Source organism: Phyllobates terribilis, unplaced genomic scaffold, assembly GCF_046119375.1.
Source record: "Phyllobates terribilis strain yellow unplaced genomic scaffold, ASM4611937v1 Scaffold_7__3_contigs__length_470593459, whole genome shotgun sequence".
Taxonomy (NCBI): Eukaryota; Metazoa; Chordata; class Amphibia; order Anura; family Dendrobatidae; genus Phyllobates; species Phyllobates terribilis.
In genome coordinates this window covers 268287931-268300705 of record NW_027362767.1, presented here as the reverse complement: position 1 = coordinate 268300705, position 12775 = coordinate 268287931, and the positions used below count along the sequence as shown (strand labels likewise).

The 12775-nt window shown below is 49.7% G+C and overlaps 1 protein-coding gene across 1 annotated transcript in view; it reads left to right on the top strand.

Moving 5' to 3' along the window:
* The first annotated feature begins 653 nt into the window (after positions 1–653).
* The window catches only part of AIF1L (allograft inflammatory factor 1 like), a 59745-nt gene continuing 47623 nt past the window's right edge, over positions 654–12775 (top strand). Inside the window, exons 1-2 of the mRNA XM_073637858.1 lie at positions 654–822; positions 935–996. Of these exons, the coding sequence (XP_073493959.1) occupies positions 798–822; positions 935–996 (87 nt within the window). The 5' untranslated portion in view covers positions 654–797. The remainder of the gene's footprint in view (positions 823–934; positions 997–12775) is intronic.

Below are 12775 nucleotides of genomic sequence, written 5' to 3'. Positions count from 1 at the left end.
TTGTGTCACAACATGAATCCTCAAAAATTTTAAGCAGGATTGTGTCTTCTCTTGTCCAGAGATTTGTAAAGTGCTGCAGTATATGATGGAGTGATATAAAAATTATTATCTTGGAATTGGCTGCTTCAAAGTAACAGTAACTTTAGGGGACTGTAATGGGGTCCAACATTAGGCCCAAGCAGAATTTCTAGTTCATTTTAATGAGACTCAACTCATAGGAAATAATAATTCATCCATATCAAGAAAACAAAAGAAAATGATTAACAAGATGGCTGGAGACAATGGCGGCCATGATGAAAAGTCCAATGTAGGGCCTGAAGTCACGAATAAAAGGCAGGACATTCTGGAAGAAGGTCTTTTCTTTGGTCATTGGGTGTCCGAACTCACAAGATGGTGTGTAAAAAAGAAAACATGGGTGAATTCTTCCAGACATTGCTTCAGTCTTGTAAATGCCTGTATGAGATATGGCAGCTTTATTTACAGCCTACGGAGAAGAGGAGAAAATGTGAGGTCAAACCACTTTATCACCTCTATTGTGCCAGGGAATAGAATTTTAGGAAGTTTGCTGCATTCTCCTTTTCCGCCAGCAAGGGGCGGTATGTTAATGCAGAGGGATGAGAATCTCTGAGGATGAGTAAGAAGGCATGAGGGCTGAGTTAGCCTGGCTGGGCAGGGCTGCGAATAAACCAATATGAGCGGGTTCCTGTAGCCATCTGCTCCAGAGTGAAGGCGACGTCTGTATCTCGCAGCTCAGATCATAATCCACACTCAAAGGAAGTCCTTGCACCACGATCAGCATGACATGCAACAACAACACCCAAGGTAAAAGCCAAAGTGTCCTGCCCGGTAATCCCTGCCTGGCATGAGGGGTGCTGAGAACCCCCAGATCCTGGACAGCTGCAGCCATGACCCTTCTCTCATTTTTGCTACACAGGTGGGAAAGCCTTTGGCCTCCTGAAAGTGCAGCAAGAGATGAGGTTGGACGAGGTGAACAAGGTGAGCTGGTGGCGGGCACACGGGGTGGCACTGCCATGTAACCTGGAAAACTTTTGTGACTTTTGTAACAGATTAGAGCTGCTCTCTGGATACAAGTTTTGGTTTTAGATCTCTCACTGGGTTTGGGTCTGTAACTGCTGGCTATTATGAGACTTGTAGTTCCGCATCAGGTTGGTAGATGCAACTACTTCATTTAGTAGGCGTTTGAGATAATAGACCATGATATGTGATATAGCATGATATGATGTGGTACAGTACAGGTGCTGCATGATGAAATATATCATACATAATATAAGACGACACGGCGCGGCATAGGACCACGCGGTGTGGCATGACATAGGACCACGCGGTGTGGCATGACATAGGACCACGCGGTGTGGCATGACATAGGACCACGCGGTGTGGCATGACATAGGACCACGCGGTGTGGCATGACATAGGACCACGCGGTGTGGCATGACATAGGACCACGCGGTGTGGCATGACATAGGACCACGCGGTGTGGCATGACATAGGACGGCGCTGCTGCTCCTGACGAATGCTATTGGCTGTAGCTCTGACATTGCGTTGACAGCGCGGCAGGCAACTGATTGGCTGCCATGCTGTCGACGTAATGTCAGCGCTGCAGTCAATATCAGATGTCGTAAGCAGCAGCGGCCACTCTGTGCTGGACCCGGTGACCAGGAGTAAAGCGCGGCTTGTTTTTATAACAAACAGCGCCTGGGGACTGACATTTTTTGAAAAGGGAAAAGCCCTGTATCTAATCTGGGAGTTACCGCTGTATTTTTGTTACTTCTTTTCTTAATTACATGATCATATTATGGCTTGATATGGTCTTATATGATGGTACAGTATGGTGTTGTACAGTGTATTCTAAACTGAGATTATAGGATTTGTTATGGTGTAGCAAGTTATGATGGGGCATGATGCAGTGTGGTGTATTATATTCCATGGTGTGCAGTAGGGTGGTATGGCAGGGCATTGAATACTGTGAAGGGATATGGTACAGTATGAAGTAGTATAGGACAGGTCACATTGTGGCTGAGTACTGTATGTTATGATGCCGTTAATGGTCGGTTATATTGTATGATATATAATAGTACTAGGCTCATAGAAAGAGGGAGAGAGATCAGGACTCCTGGAAAATTTGGTGTATCGCACAGTCACTCCAGAAACCTCCAGGAAGCCAAGATGCTCCATCATAAAATTGAGTCCCAGAACATGTGGGCTGTCATGTGGACTTTACCAAAGAGTAAGACCATCATCAGAATAACATATGCGAGACTGGCAGACGTGATCTGCGTCTGAGCGGTCGAGTGACCAAGATCTATGACAGAACTATCAGTAATGCAGAGCTCACTGACCCCAGCGCGGTCCTGTAATATAGGAGATACTGGGGTAACAAGTCCGTTCCTGACATTTCTTCCTCCTGAATCTTCCCCATCACCCGTGAGTGATATTACTGAGAAGTGGAAGGAACCGCAGCAACTCAGCCAGGAAGTGGAGACCCCGTAACTATATAGAACGGGGGTCGAGTGCTGAGGAGCAGAGGGAGAAAAGTTACCAACACGCTCAGGGCTGTGGAGTCAGTAAGCCAAACCTCCGACTCCGACTCCACAGCCCGGCCTCACTACTACCCGTGTACATAAAGTGCAGCACAGATTCATCTCAGCTAAAAGCCGAGATCAGGAACAGAACAGACATTTATAGAACATTTCACAACATTCCCAAATTCTAATGAAAACATTTACAGCACATCCTGCATTGTACTACTGTACCCACTTTATTATATATATTAGGAGTCAGAGTCGGTCCATGAGTGGCAGCATAGAGCTTGGATCTCAGCCCTAGCCAAGAACGGAGATTGTGAGCCCGGCCTCCCCCCAACATCAGGGTCTGACCTCACATATTCTCTTTCTGGATGAAGGGGCAAAAATTCCCACAGATGTCTCCAAACTTTTGCAGAAATCCTTCCCAGAAAAGTGGGAGCTGTTATATCTGCAGAGGGACAAGTCCTTATTAATGTCTATGGTGGACAGAAAAACAACTGGAGTAGATGAGGGGGGCAAATACTTTTCTCCATTTAGCTGATGTGTGATGCGTTATATGGCAGAGTACAGTATGATGTGTGATGAGCCCTTGGCCTATAGTGGAAGCTCTGCATCAGCGTCATTTCTCCCGCAGCGTTAACTCTCATGTCCTTTTTACACTTGTCCCGGTTTTATCTCTGGACTGCGTCAAAGATTCCACCAGGAGGAAAAAAAATCAGCAGCGAATGCCGTTACTTGAAGCTCAACGGTCCCAATACAAAATCTCTAGACAGGACCCCCATGGGTCTTTATTAGTAGTGGTCTCATATGGGCCAAGGGGACTTTTTGGGCCACTTAAGCTTTAGGGCCCCGGTATGACCGACTCCTGCACTCTGCTTATCTGCCACAGGAGGATGATGGTCTATATTGGATACAGTGTAACAAGCCCTCAGTTGTGAGAACAGGACAAGATCAAGAAGGAAATATGAATATTTCCATTCGCTGTCAGGTAACAGAGATTTTTGAGAATAGTGGGAAATTGAAACACAAAGTATATTGGAAAGTTGCAGAGGTTTCTTTTAGGGCTCGCTCACACTGGTGAGTAGCCAGCACATAACTGTTTCATCGGATAGCACTCGCTCCGATGTTATACGAAGGAGCAGTGCCGCCTAGCATTTTTTTTTTCTCATGTCAAGTTGGCATGAGAAAAAAAAAAAAAAAATTGCTGCTAGCTGCAATTGACCGCATATATCAGATGGAGTGCACCCATTCAAGTTTATCAGTGCGTGCAAAACACAGGACTGCAGTCAGATGTCATCCCAGTGCAGTCCGATATACGCCGACTCACAGAATGGAAAAGATGGACAAATTAATTTCTCCATCTTCTCCGCACCTGTGATCCGATTCTTGCATGCAAGACAATCGGATCACAGTAAAATGACCCTCGGCTCACGCTCGCGGCAGAGTTTGAGCTGAGGAACATTTCCATATAGCATCCGATTCTCTCGCATGAGAGAATCATCGGATGCTGCTCGCCAGTGTGAGGGAACCCTTATACTGTGGACCAACCCGTTCATGTCAGGAATTAATGTCATCTATAGCCGGCAACCAACGTGATAATTCATCCTTACATTACAGCCGAGTGGCATTGAAGGGGTTAAGCAGGAAGAAGGGCCACATTCCTGGAGGAAGGGATAAGGAGCTCTGCTCAAGGTCACAAGCACAGTGTATGGACAATCAGATACCATATCAGGAATTCCCTGAGGAAAGTGGAGGGGTATCAGAGGTGAGAGGAGCTGGTGGCAGGTGGAGCGCACCTGAAAAGACAACTCCATCTTTCGTATCATTGCAGTGCTGGCATTAGCGCCAAACCGTGCCGTGCGTCACGTGACTGTTCTCCACAAACTGCAGCAATGGCTGTCATCAAGTCCGATGCATATTCATATGGCAATAACTGCGGCAGCCATAAATTAACCCCTTCGTGACCGGGTAATTTCCCTTTCCTTTTTTCACTTTTTCTTTTTTTAAAAATTATAATAATTTGGTAACTTTTTGTTATTTTTCTGCTGATGGAGCTGTGTGAGGGCTGGTTTTGTTTTTAATCTTATTTGTGGACTCCAGACTGATATATTGTAACAAACTCAGAAGAAGAAGTTGATGATTTGTCTAGATTAGATACAACTGTAACAAATCCTCAGATGTGATAAGTATTAGGCCTGTCCAGGTTTTCAACTTCTGTAATGTAAAGGACAACATTTCCGTTCACTGACAGCAGACAGAAATCATGAACATGGTGATAAATTGACCTCAATAAATTATTTAAAAGTTTTAAAACGTTGCCAATATAATCTCAGATGCATCAGAATCATCCTATAATCTCTGATTAATTAGACCAGTTCCTGTGGCTTTGATTGCTCATCTAGTCGACACCTCCCTGCCCGGTCGACTACCTCGCTGAATGTCATTCATGTATGGCAGCCATACTGGTTGTTACCCTGCTTTACTGCAAAACTGATAAAAGGAAGCGTCTCCATGCCTCCTGTGTCCATCTGCAGCTATAGCTCCACTCACCCTGATCCTCCTGGATCATGAATGTAATTTTAAAAGTACAGTAAAGACTGACACCTAGAGTGGTAATGGAGAAGCAGTGTTGGGGATGTAATCCAGTGTAGATTTATAGGCCCTAGTGACGACCACCCAGTATAGGAGACCGATATAACTCTGCTACGAGGAATATTATAAGCCTTACGCCACTAGCGACTCATAATGAGAAGCTGCCGGCCTGCGCTCTACTCACTAATTATACATTATTACCACAGCTAATTATAGCAGGAATTGTTATAAACTAACAATCACCCTGCAAGGTCCAGTGCAATCCACTTAATTAGATGTGATTCCAGATGTCCCAAATTAAAACCTGTTCCGGATTATGAGATGTTCCGTATTATCAGATGCACATACAAAGTGGGAAGAGTAGGAGATGTCGGACCTCAAATATAGAGAGAATGGCTAGTCGGGATTTATAAATGGCCAGGTGACCCCTGTGGGAACTGTACTGGCCGCCATATTGGTTATCAACCACTGATTGTTAGGTGCCATTTCCTGTGTGCCATACCGACACCCGTATACAGCGGCCATGGAGGGGCAGATGTGCATCTAGTCTGCTTTATTTGGTGTCCGCCATTTTGCTAAATGTGGTGTCATTATTATAGTTGTGGTAGGAACATTAATTATTATGCACGCGGTAAAATCTCTGAGTGATGGTGGACACTGGACTGTAAGCACTTCTACAGGAAGGGATGTTTCTATGAAGCCGGAATATTTGGGATTCCTGGTGGGGAAAGGAGCCTGAATCCCAGGAGGGTACCTGTAATGCACACGCCCGGGCTAAGCGGCGTGTGCGTGTGATTGTAGTGATTCCACTGGACCGTGCCGGAGAGTGAATGCCTGGAGGGGCGTAACTAGGTATTCACCCGATCCGACCAGGGTCGCACGACGGCATACGACGCCAGTGCACCAAGGAGGAACCGAGCAGAGGGACCAGGTGCTACTCCAGGACAGACCCCGGACACGGCTGTTGACCCACACAGGGGAATACAGGAACAGACTGGTAGGCTGGCACACAGACTGGTGGGTATAGGCTGGCTCGACTGGGATGCAAGCAGGTGGGTATGCAGGCAGGGGGGTACAGGCAAGCACAGCTAGAGTGCAGACAGGGAGGCACTAGCAGGTAGGAACACAGGCGGGATAGGACCCAGTACACACTGGGACTCAGGAACAATACAGGCAGAGGGGTACAGGCAAGCACAGCTAGAGTGCAGACAGGGAGGCACTAGCAGGTAGGGACACTGGCGGGATAGGACCCAGTACACATTGGGACTCAGGAACAGAACCACAGATGTGGCGGACAAACACAGCAGAGTGAGGCCGCCCAGAGAGGTGAGCGAGAGCAGGGCAGGACGAGGCCGTCTGGAGCGGTGAGCAAGAGTAGAGCAGGACAAGGCCGCCAGGAGCGGTGAGCAAAGGGTCAGAGCTGAGCGAGACTGCCGGAGCAGTGAGCAAGAGTAAAGCAAGACGAGGCCGCCTGGAGCGGTGAGCAAGAGTGGAGCAAGACTGCCGGAGCAGTGAGCAAAAGGATAAGAGCGGAGCGAGACTGCCGGAGCAGTGAGCAAAAGGGTCAGAGCGGAGCAAGGCTGCCGGAGCAGTGAGCAAAAGGGTCAGAGCAGAGCAAGGCTGCTGGAGCAGCGAGCAAAGGAGCCAGAGCAGGCTAGAACCGCCGGAGCGGTGAGCATAGGAGTCAGAGCAGGCTAGAACCGCCGGAGCGGTGAGCAAAGGAGTCAGAGCAGGCTAGAACCGCCGGAGCGGTGAGCAAAGGAGTCGGAGCAGGGGGGACAGGGCTCTGTTCACACGGAACAGACAGGAAGAGAAAGGCAGAGCCAGATACCCACAGGGTACTTGCAGTGAAGTAGCGAGTGGACCACAAACTCACAAACGGGAGTACAGAGACAACAAGCAGGAGTTAGGTACGAGTTCAGACTCTGCAGAAAAAGGAAGGGAACGGACATAGAGGCAAAACAGGTAAAGGATAGGAGAGAGTTCAGACTGGAACTGAGTGTACGGAGGAGACCGACACTGCAGCGGGATACAGGAGCGGGTCTGGGAATACGGCCCCCAGAGAGGCAGGACGAACAGGCAAGGAGCGTGTTCAGACAGGACAGACAAGATACAGGAGCGGGTCTAGGTAATCGGCCCCTAGAAGGCGGGAGGAACAGGCTAGGAGTGTGTTCAGACAGGACAGACAAGATACAGGAGCGGGTCTAGGTAATCGGCCCCTAGAAGGCAGGAGGAACAGGCTAGGAGCGTGTTCAGACAGGCCTGGAAATACAGCCTCCAGGATAGGCAGACAAGAGAACACAGAACAGGACCTGGCACCTTCAGAGTGCAAACACACACACTGAATGAAACACTATGCTCAGGCAGGGATTGATTGGAGCAGCTGAGCTATATACCAGGTGACAGACAGCAATAGGCTGAGGACGCACAAGGGGTGTGACCCACAGCAGGTACAAAAAGCAGGAAGTGATCGGGCGCCGCCCTTAAGCAGCAGAAACAGACACAAACAGACAGCATGGAGGGAAGCCAAAGAGACATTCTGGACAGGAGATCGAGTGCGCGCTCTTGCACAGTGGGAGATGGACCACTATGCAAGGACTCCGCCAGGTATGTTACAGTACCCCCCCCCCCCCTTACGCCCCCTCTTCTTCAGGCCTGCCAGGATCTTCCGCAGGGAATTCGAGGGCCAATTCTTCACTTCGAAGAGATCACTTCCACTGTCCACAGGAAAAACTGGTCTCCTCTGGGTAGCTAGGATGCTACCTCCCATCCAGCCATCCTCAGCAACAGACGAAACGGGTGGAGTACCAGGAACAGCACACAAGGAAGTCTCTCTCCACATATTTTCAGGTGGCACCCCAGAGGGTACAGGAGACAACTGGAAGTCCTCCACCGGGTTGGAGGGGGACAGAGACTTGGGGGGTAATCTCTGCTTCGAGGTACATCTTGTCAAGCTCACAGGAAGAAATAGACGGGTTATCAGGTACATAATGAGGAAAAGTCACTGTCTCTTTGTTATCTGGTGGTACCCCGGAGGATTCAGGAAACAACTGGAGGTCCTCCGCCGGGTCAGAAGAGTGCAGAGGCTCAGAGAAAACATCTGCTTCAGAGTACACTAGGTCGGACTCACTGGACGAAGCAGGCGAGGTATCGGGTACCGAGTATAGGAAAGTCTCTGTCCATTCACCACCAGGTGGCACCCCGAAGGGTTCTGGAGACAACTGGCGGTCCTCCGCCTGGTCAGAGGGGTGTAGAGACTCACGGGTAACCTCTGCTTCAGAGTACACTAGGTCGGACTCACTGGACGAAGCAAGCGAGGTATCAGATCCAGGATATAGGAAAGTCTCTGTCCATTCACCACCAGGTGGCACCCCGAAGGGTTCTGGAGACAACTGGAGGTCCTCCGCCTGGTCAGAGGGGTGTAGAGACTCTGAGGTAACCACAGCTTTGGAGCATCCTTGGACATGCACACCGGTTAAAGTGGGTGAAGCATCTGATGCCGGGTGCAGGAAGTTCCCCTGTGTGGAGTCTGGATGGGCAGAAGTCTCTTCGGGCAGGAGAACTGGTGCACTACCCACGCTCATTACCCGTTGGGGCTTCTCCGGGATACAGGGAGATGAAGCTTCAGTAGGGACTTCAAGGTTGGGGTCAGGAGGTCTCAGGGAGGACAGACCCTGGCGTGACGGCTTGCCTCTACGTCTAGCACGTCTGGACTGCCTCTTGAGGTTGGGAGAAGTATTCCAGAAAGCGTAGTCACCCTGTGAGGATTCTGGGTGGGCAGTAGTCTCATTGGGCTGGAGGACTATTGCGCTACCCACACACATTACCCATTGGGGCTGCTCCGGGATATTGGGAAGTGAAGCTTCAGCAGGAGCCTCCGGGTTAGGATCATCGAAGACCATTAGAAAGGCCACCAGGAAGGCCATTAGGTCCAGGAGGATCGGATCCTGTGTTTCATATAGGGGGTTGATCCATTCCAAGGCATCACCCGCCAGGTAAGACATAATGAATGCCACCTTAACCCGATCGGTGGGAAAACATAGAGGGTAGAACTTGAAGTGTAGCATGCATTGCTCCACAAATGCACGACTTTGTCTTGGATCCCCATAATAACGTAGCGGATCCGCAGGAACGAGAGCAGATAGATCCATCTGGACGGGTGCGTAATTCGCCTGGAACTCAGCTAAAGGGAAAAAAAAAATTATTTATTTATTTTAATGCATGTATTCGCTGGAAAACTTCTCAGAGAGCGAAGGCCGTGGGGCTCAACGGGAACCATGGCCTGAGCATGCTGTAATGCACACGCCCGGGCTGAGCGGCGTGTGCGTGTGATTGTAGTGATTCCACTGGACCGTGCCGGAGAGTGAATGCCTGGAGGGGCGTAACTAGGTATTCACCCGATCCGACCAGGGTCGCACGACGGCATACGACGCCAGTGCACCAAGGAGGAACCGAGCAGAGGGACCAGGTGCTACTCCAGGACAGACCCCGGACACGGCTGTTGACCCACACAGGGGAATACAGGAACAGACTGGTAGGCTGGCACACAGACTGGTGGGTATAGGCTGGCTCGACTGGGATGCAGGCAGGTGGGTATGCAGGCAAGCACAGCTAGAGTGCAGACAGGGAGGCACTAGCAGGTAGGAACACAGGCGGGATAGGACCCAGTACACATTGGGACTCAGGAACAATACAGGCAGAGGGGTACAGGCAAGCACAGCTAGAGTGCAGACAGGGAGGCACTAGCAGGTAGGGACACTGGCGGGATAGGACCCAGTACACATTGGGACTCAGGAACAGAACCACAGATGTGGCGGACAAACACAGCAGAGTTAGGCCGCCCAGAGAGGTGAGCGAGAGCAGGGCAGGACGAGGCCGCCTGGAGCGGTGAGCAAGAGTAGAGCAGGACAAGGCCGCCAGGAGCGGTGAGCAAAGGGTCAGAGCTGAGCGAGACTGCCGGAGCAGTGAGCAAGAGTAAAGCAAGACGAGGCCGCCTGGAGCGGTGAGCAAGAGTGGAGCAAGGCTGCCGGAGCAGTGAGCAAAAGGGTCAGAGCGGAGCAAGGCTGCCGGAGCAGCGAGCAAAGGAGCCAGAGCAGGCTAGAACCGCCGGAGCAGTGAGCAAAGGAGTCAGAGCAGGCTAGAACCGCCGGAGCGGTGAGCAAAGGAGTCAGAGCAGGCTAGAACCGCCGGAGCGGTGAGCAAAGGAGTCAGAGCAGGCTAGAACCGCCGGAGCGGTGAGCAAAGGAGTCAGAGCAGGCTAGAACCGCCGGAGCGGTGAGCAAAGGAGTCAGAGCAGGCTAGAACCGCCGGAGCGGTGAGCAAAGGAGTCAGAGCAGGGGGGACAGGGCTCTGTTTACACGGAACAGACAGGAAGAGAAAGGCAGAGCCAGATACCCACAGGGTACTTGCAGTGAAGTAGCGAGTGGACCACAAACTCACAAACGGGAGTACAGAGACAACAAGCAGGAGTTAGGTACGAGTTCAGACTCTGCAGAAAAAGGAAGGGAACGGACATAGAGGCAAAACAGGTAAAGGATAGGAGAGAGTTCAGACTGGAACTGAGTGTACGGAGGAGACCAACACTGCAGCGGGATACAGGAGCGGGTCTGGGAATACGGCCCCCAGAGAGGCAGGACGAACAGGCAAGGAGCGTGTTCAGACAGGACAGACAAGATACAGGAGCGGGTCTAGGTAATCGGCCCCTAGAAGGCGGGAGGAACAGGCTAGGAGCGTGTTCAGACAGGACAGACAAGATACAGGAGCGGGTCTAGGTAATCGGCCCCTAGAAGGCAGGAGGAACAGGCTAGGAGCGTGTTCAGACAGGCCTGGAAATACAGCCTCCAGGATAGGCAGACAAGAGAACACAGAACAGGACCTGGCACCTTCAGAGTGCAAACACACTAAATGAAACACTATGCTCAGGCAGGGATTGATTGGAGCAGCTGAGCTATATACCAGGTGACAGACAGCAATAGGCTGAGGACGCACAAGGGGTGTGACCCACAGCAGGTACAAAAAGCAGGAAGTGATCGGGCGCCGCCCTTAAGCAGCAGAAACAGACACAAACAGACAGCATGGAGGGAAGCCAGAGAGACATTCTGGACAGGAGATCAAGTGCGCGCTCTTGCACAGTGGGAGATGGACCACTATGCAAGGACTCCGCCAGGTATGTTACAGTACCAGCTTCAGGCTCCTTATATGGAAAATGGCTGCTTCCCTGGTAGTGGGGTGGAGGGACTGTGGGCCTCAGAGGGTGAAAACCAGACCAACCAATCAGAATACTTCTTTCATTATCTAATTTACCAGAGAAAAATGAGAGCTAGAATCTGATTGGCTGCTAGGGCACTCTGGTCTCATGTGAACAGTACAAGTAGGCCATTGCAACTATTCAGATCTCTCCTAGTTTCTCACCTGTAATTGTGCGTGTTTCTGATTGTCCATATCAGCCAGTCTCCCCAAGCAAACGAGTACTGGTGAGGTGAGATTTCCCTTACCAAACCAATCAGATCACTTCATACATGTTCTAAGCTGCACTGAAATAATGTTATCTTTGATCTTACTGGTTGCTATGTACGTTTCTCTCCCTTTGGGAAATGTTTCACATAGCAATCAATCAGATAGGAGGTTACATTGTTTCAGTGCAGGTTAGAAAATGAAAGGAGCGATCTATTTGGTTGGAAGTTAAAATCTCACCAGTTCTCGTTTGGTTGATCTGAACTGTCACCTCAAGCAATCAGAACCCAGCACAAATGCAGGTTAGAAACTATAAGGAGAGATCTGATTGGTTGCTATGAGCTACTGCTTATTTGGACTGTTTACATATGAGAGCACAGGACCCTATCAGCCAATCAAATTCTAGCTCTCATTTTCCCATGGTAAATTAGATCATGAAATGAGTGATCGGATTGGTTGCCATGTATGTTTCTCTCCCAGTGGGAAAAGTTGTCTATATCAACCAATCAGATCGTTTTTTCCATTTTCTAACTGCCCTGAAACAATGAAACCTGCACTATGACTGGTTACCATGGGATACTCCTGTAGTCATGTGATCATAAAATAGAGTCAAAGTCATCTGAAATTTTAGCAAAGTCTAGCAATATATTTACCAGTAGAATTGCGCCATTGCTCTGGTGTGTGTCTATGAACCTATAAGGGGAGGCCCTAACCCTAAAGCGCAGTTATCCTCTTAGCCGCCATATGTAATCAATCAGTGAGGGTTCAGGCCGCGTTATTCCTCCAATGATAAATACATTCTGTTTTTACCATGCACGGAATGAAAAGGTTTTTATATTTAGACATTGAGGAAACAAGAAAATCTGAGGAAACGTGGAGCGGCATAACCAATATGTGAAAATGGTGACAGGGTAACATATTCGCCGTGATGTCGGCCTCAGATGATCACCACAAATTCTAAATGACATGTGAATCGGCATTTCACCTTTGCCGGTCTTATTGTTCTGCCTGGCGGTCTTCACTGCGGTTCTGCAATTCTATTTATGAACCAGGGAGCGCAGGATGAGCAAAGTAACCCCCTAACCCACCGATCTACATAATTTGTGAATGATTGGAGCCTCTGTCACTTCCCTCGGACTGTGGGGGAGGGTTTATATTGGGAAGTTTTGGCACGGCGGCTCTGA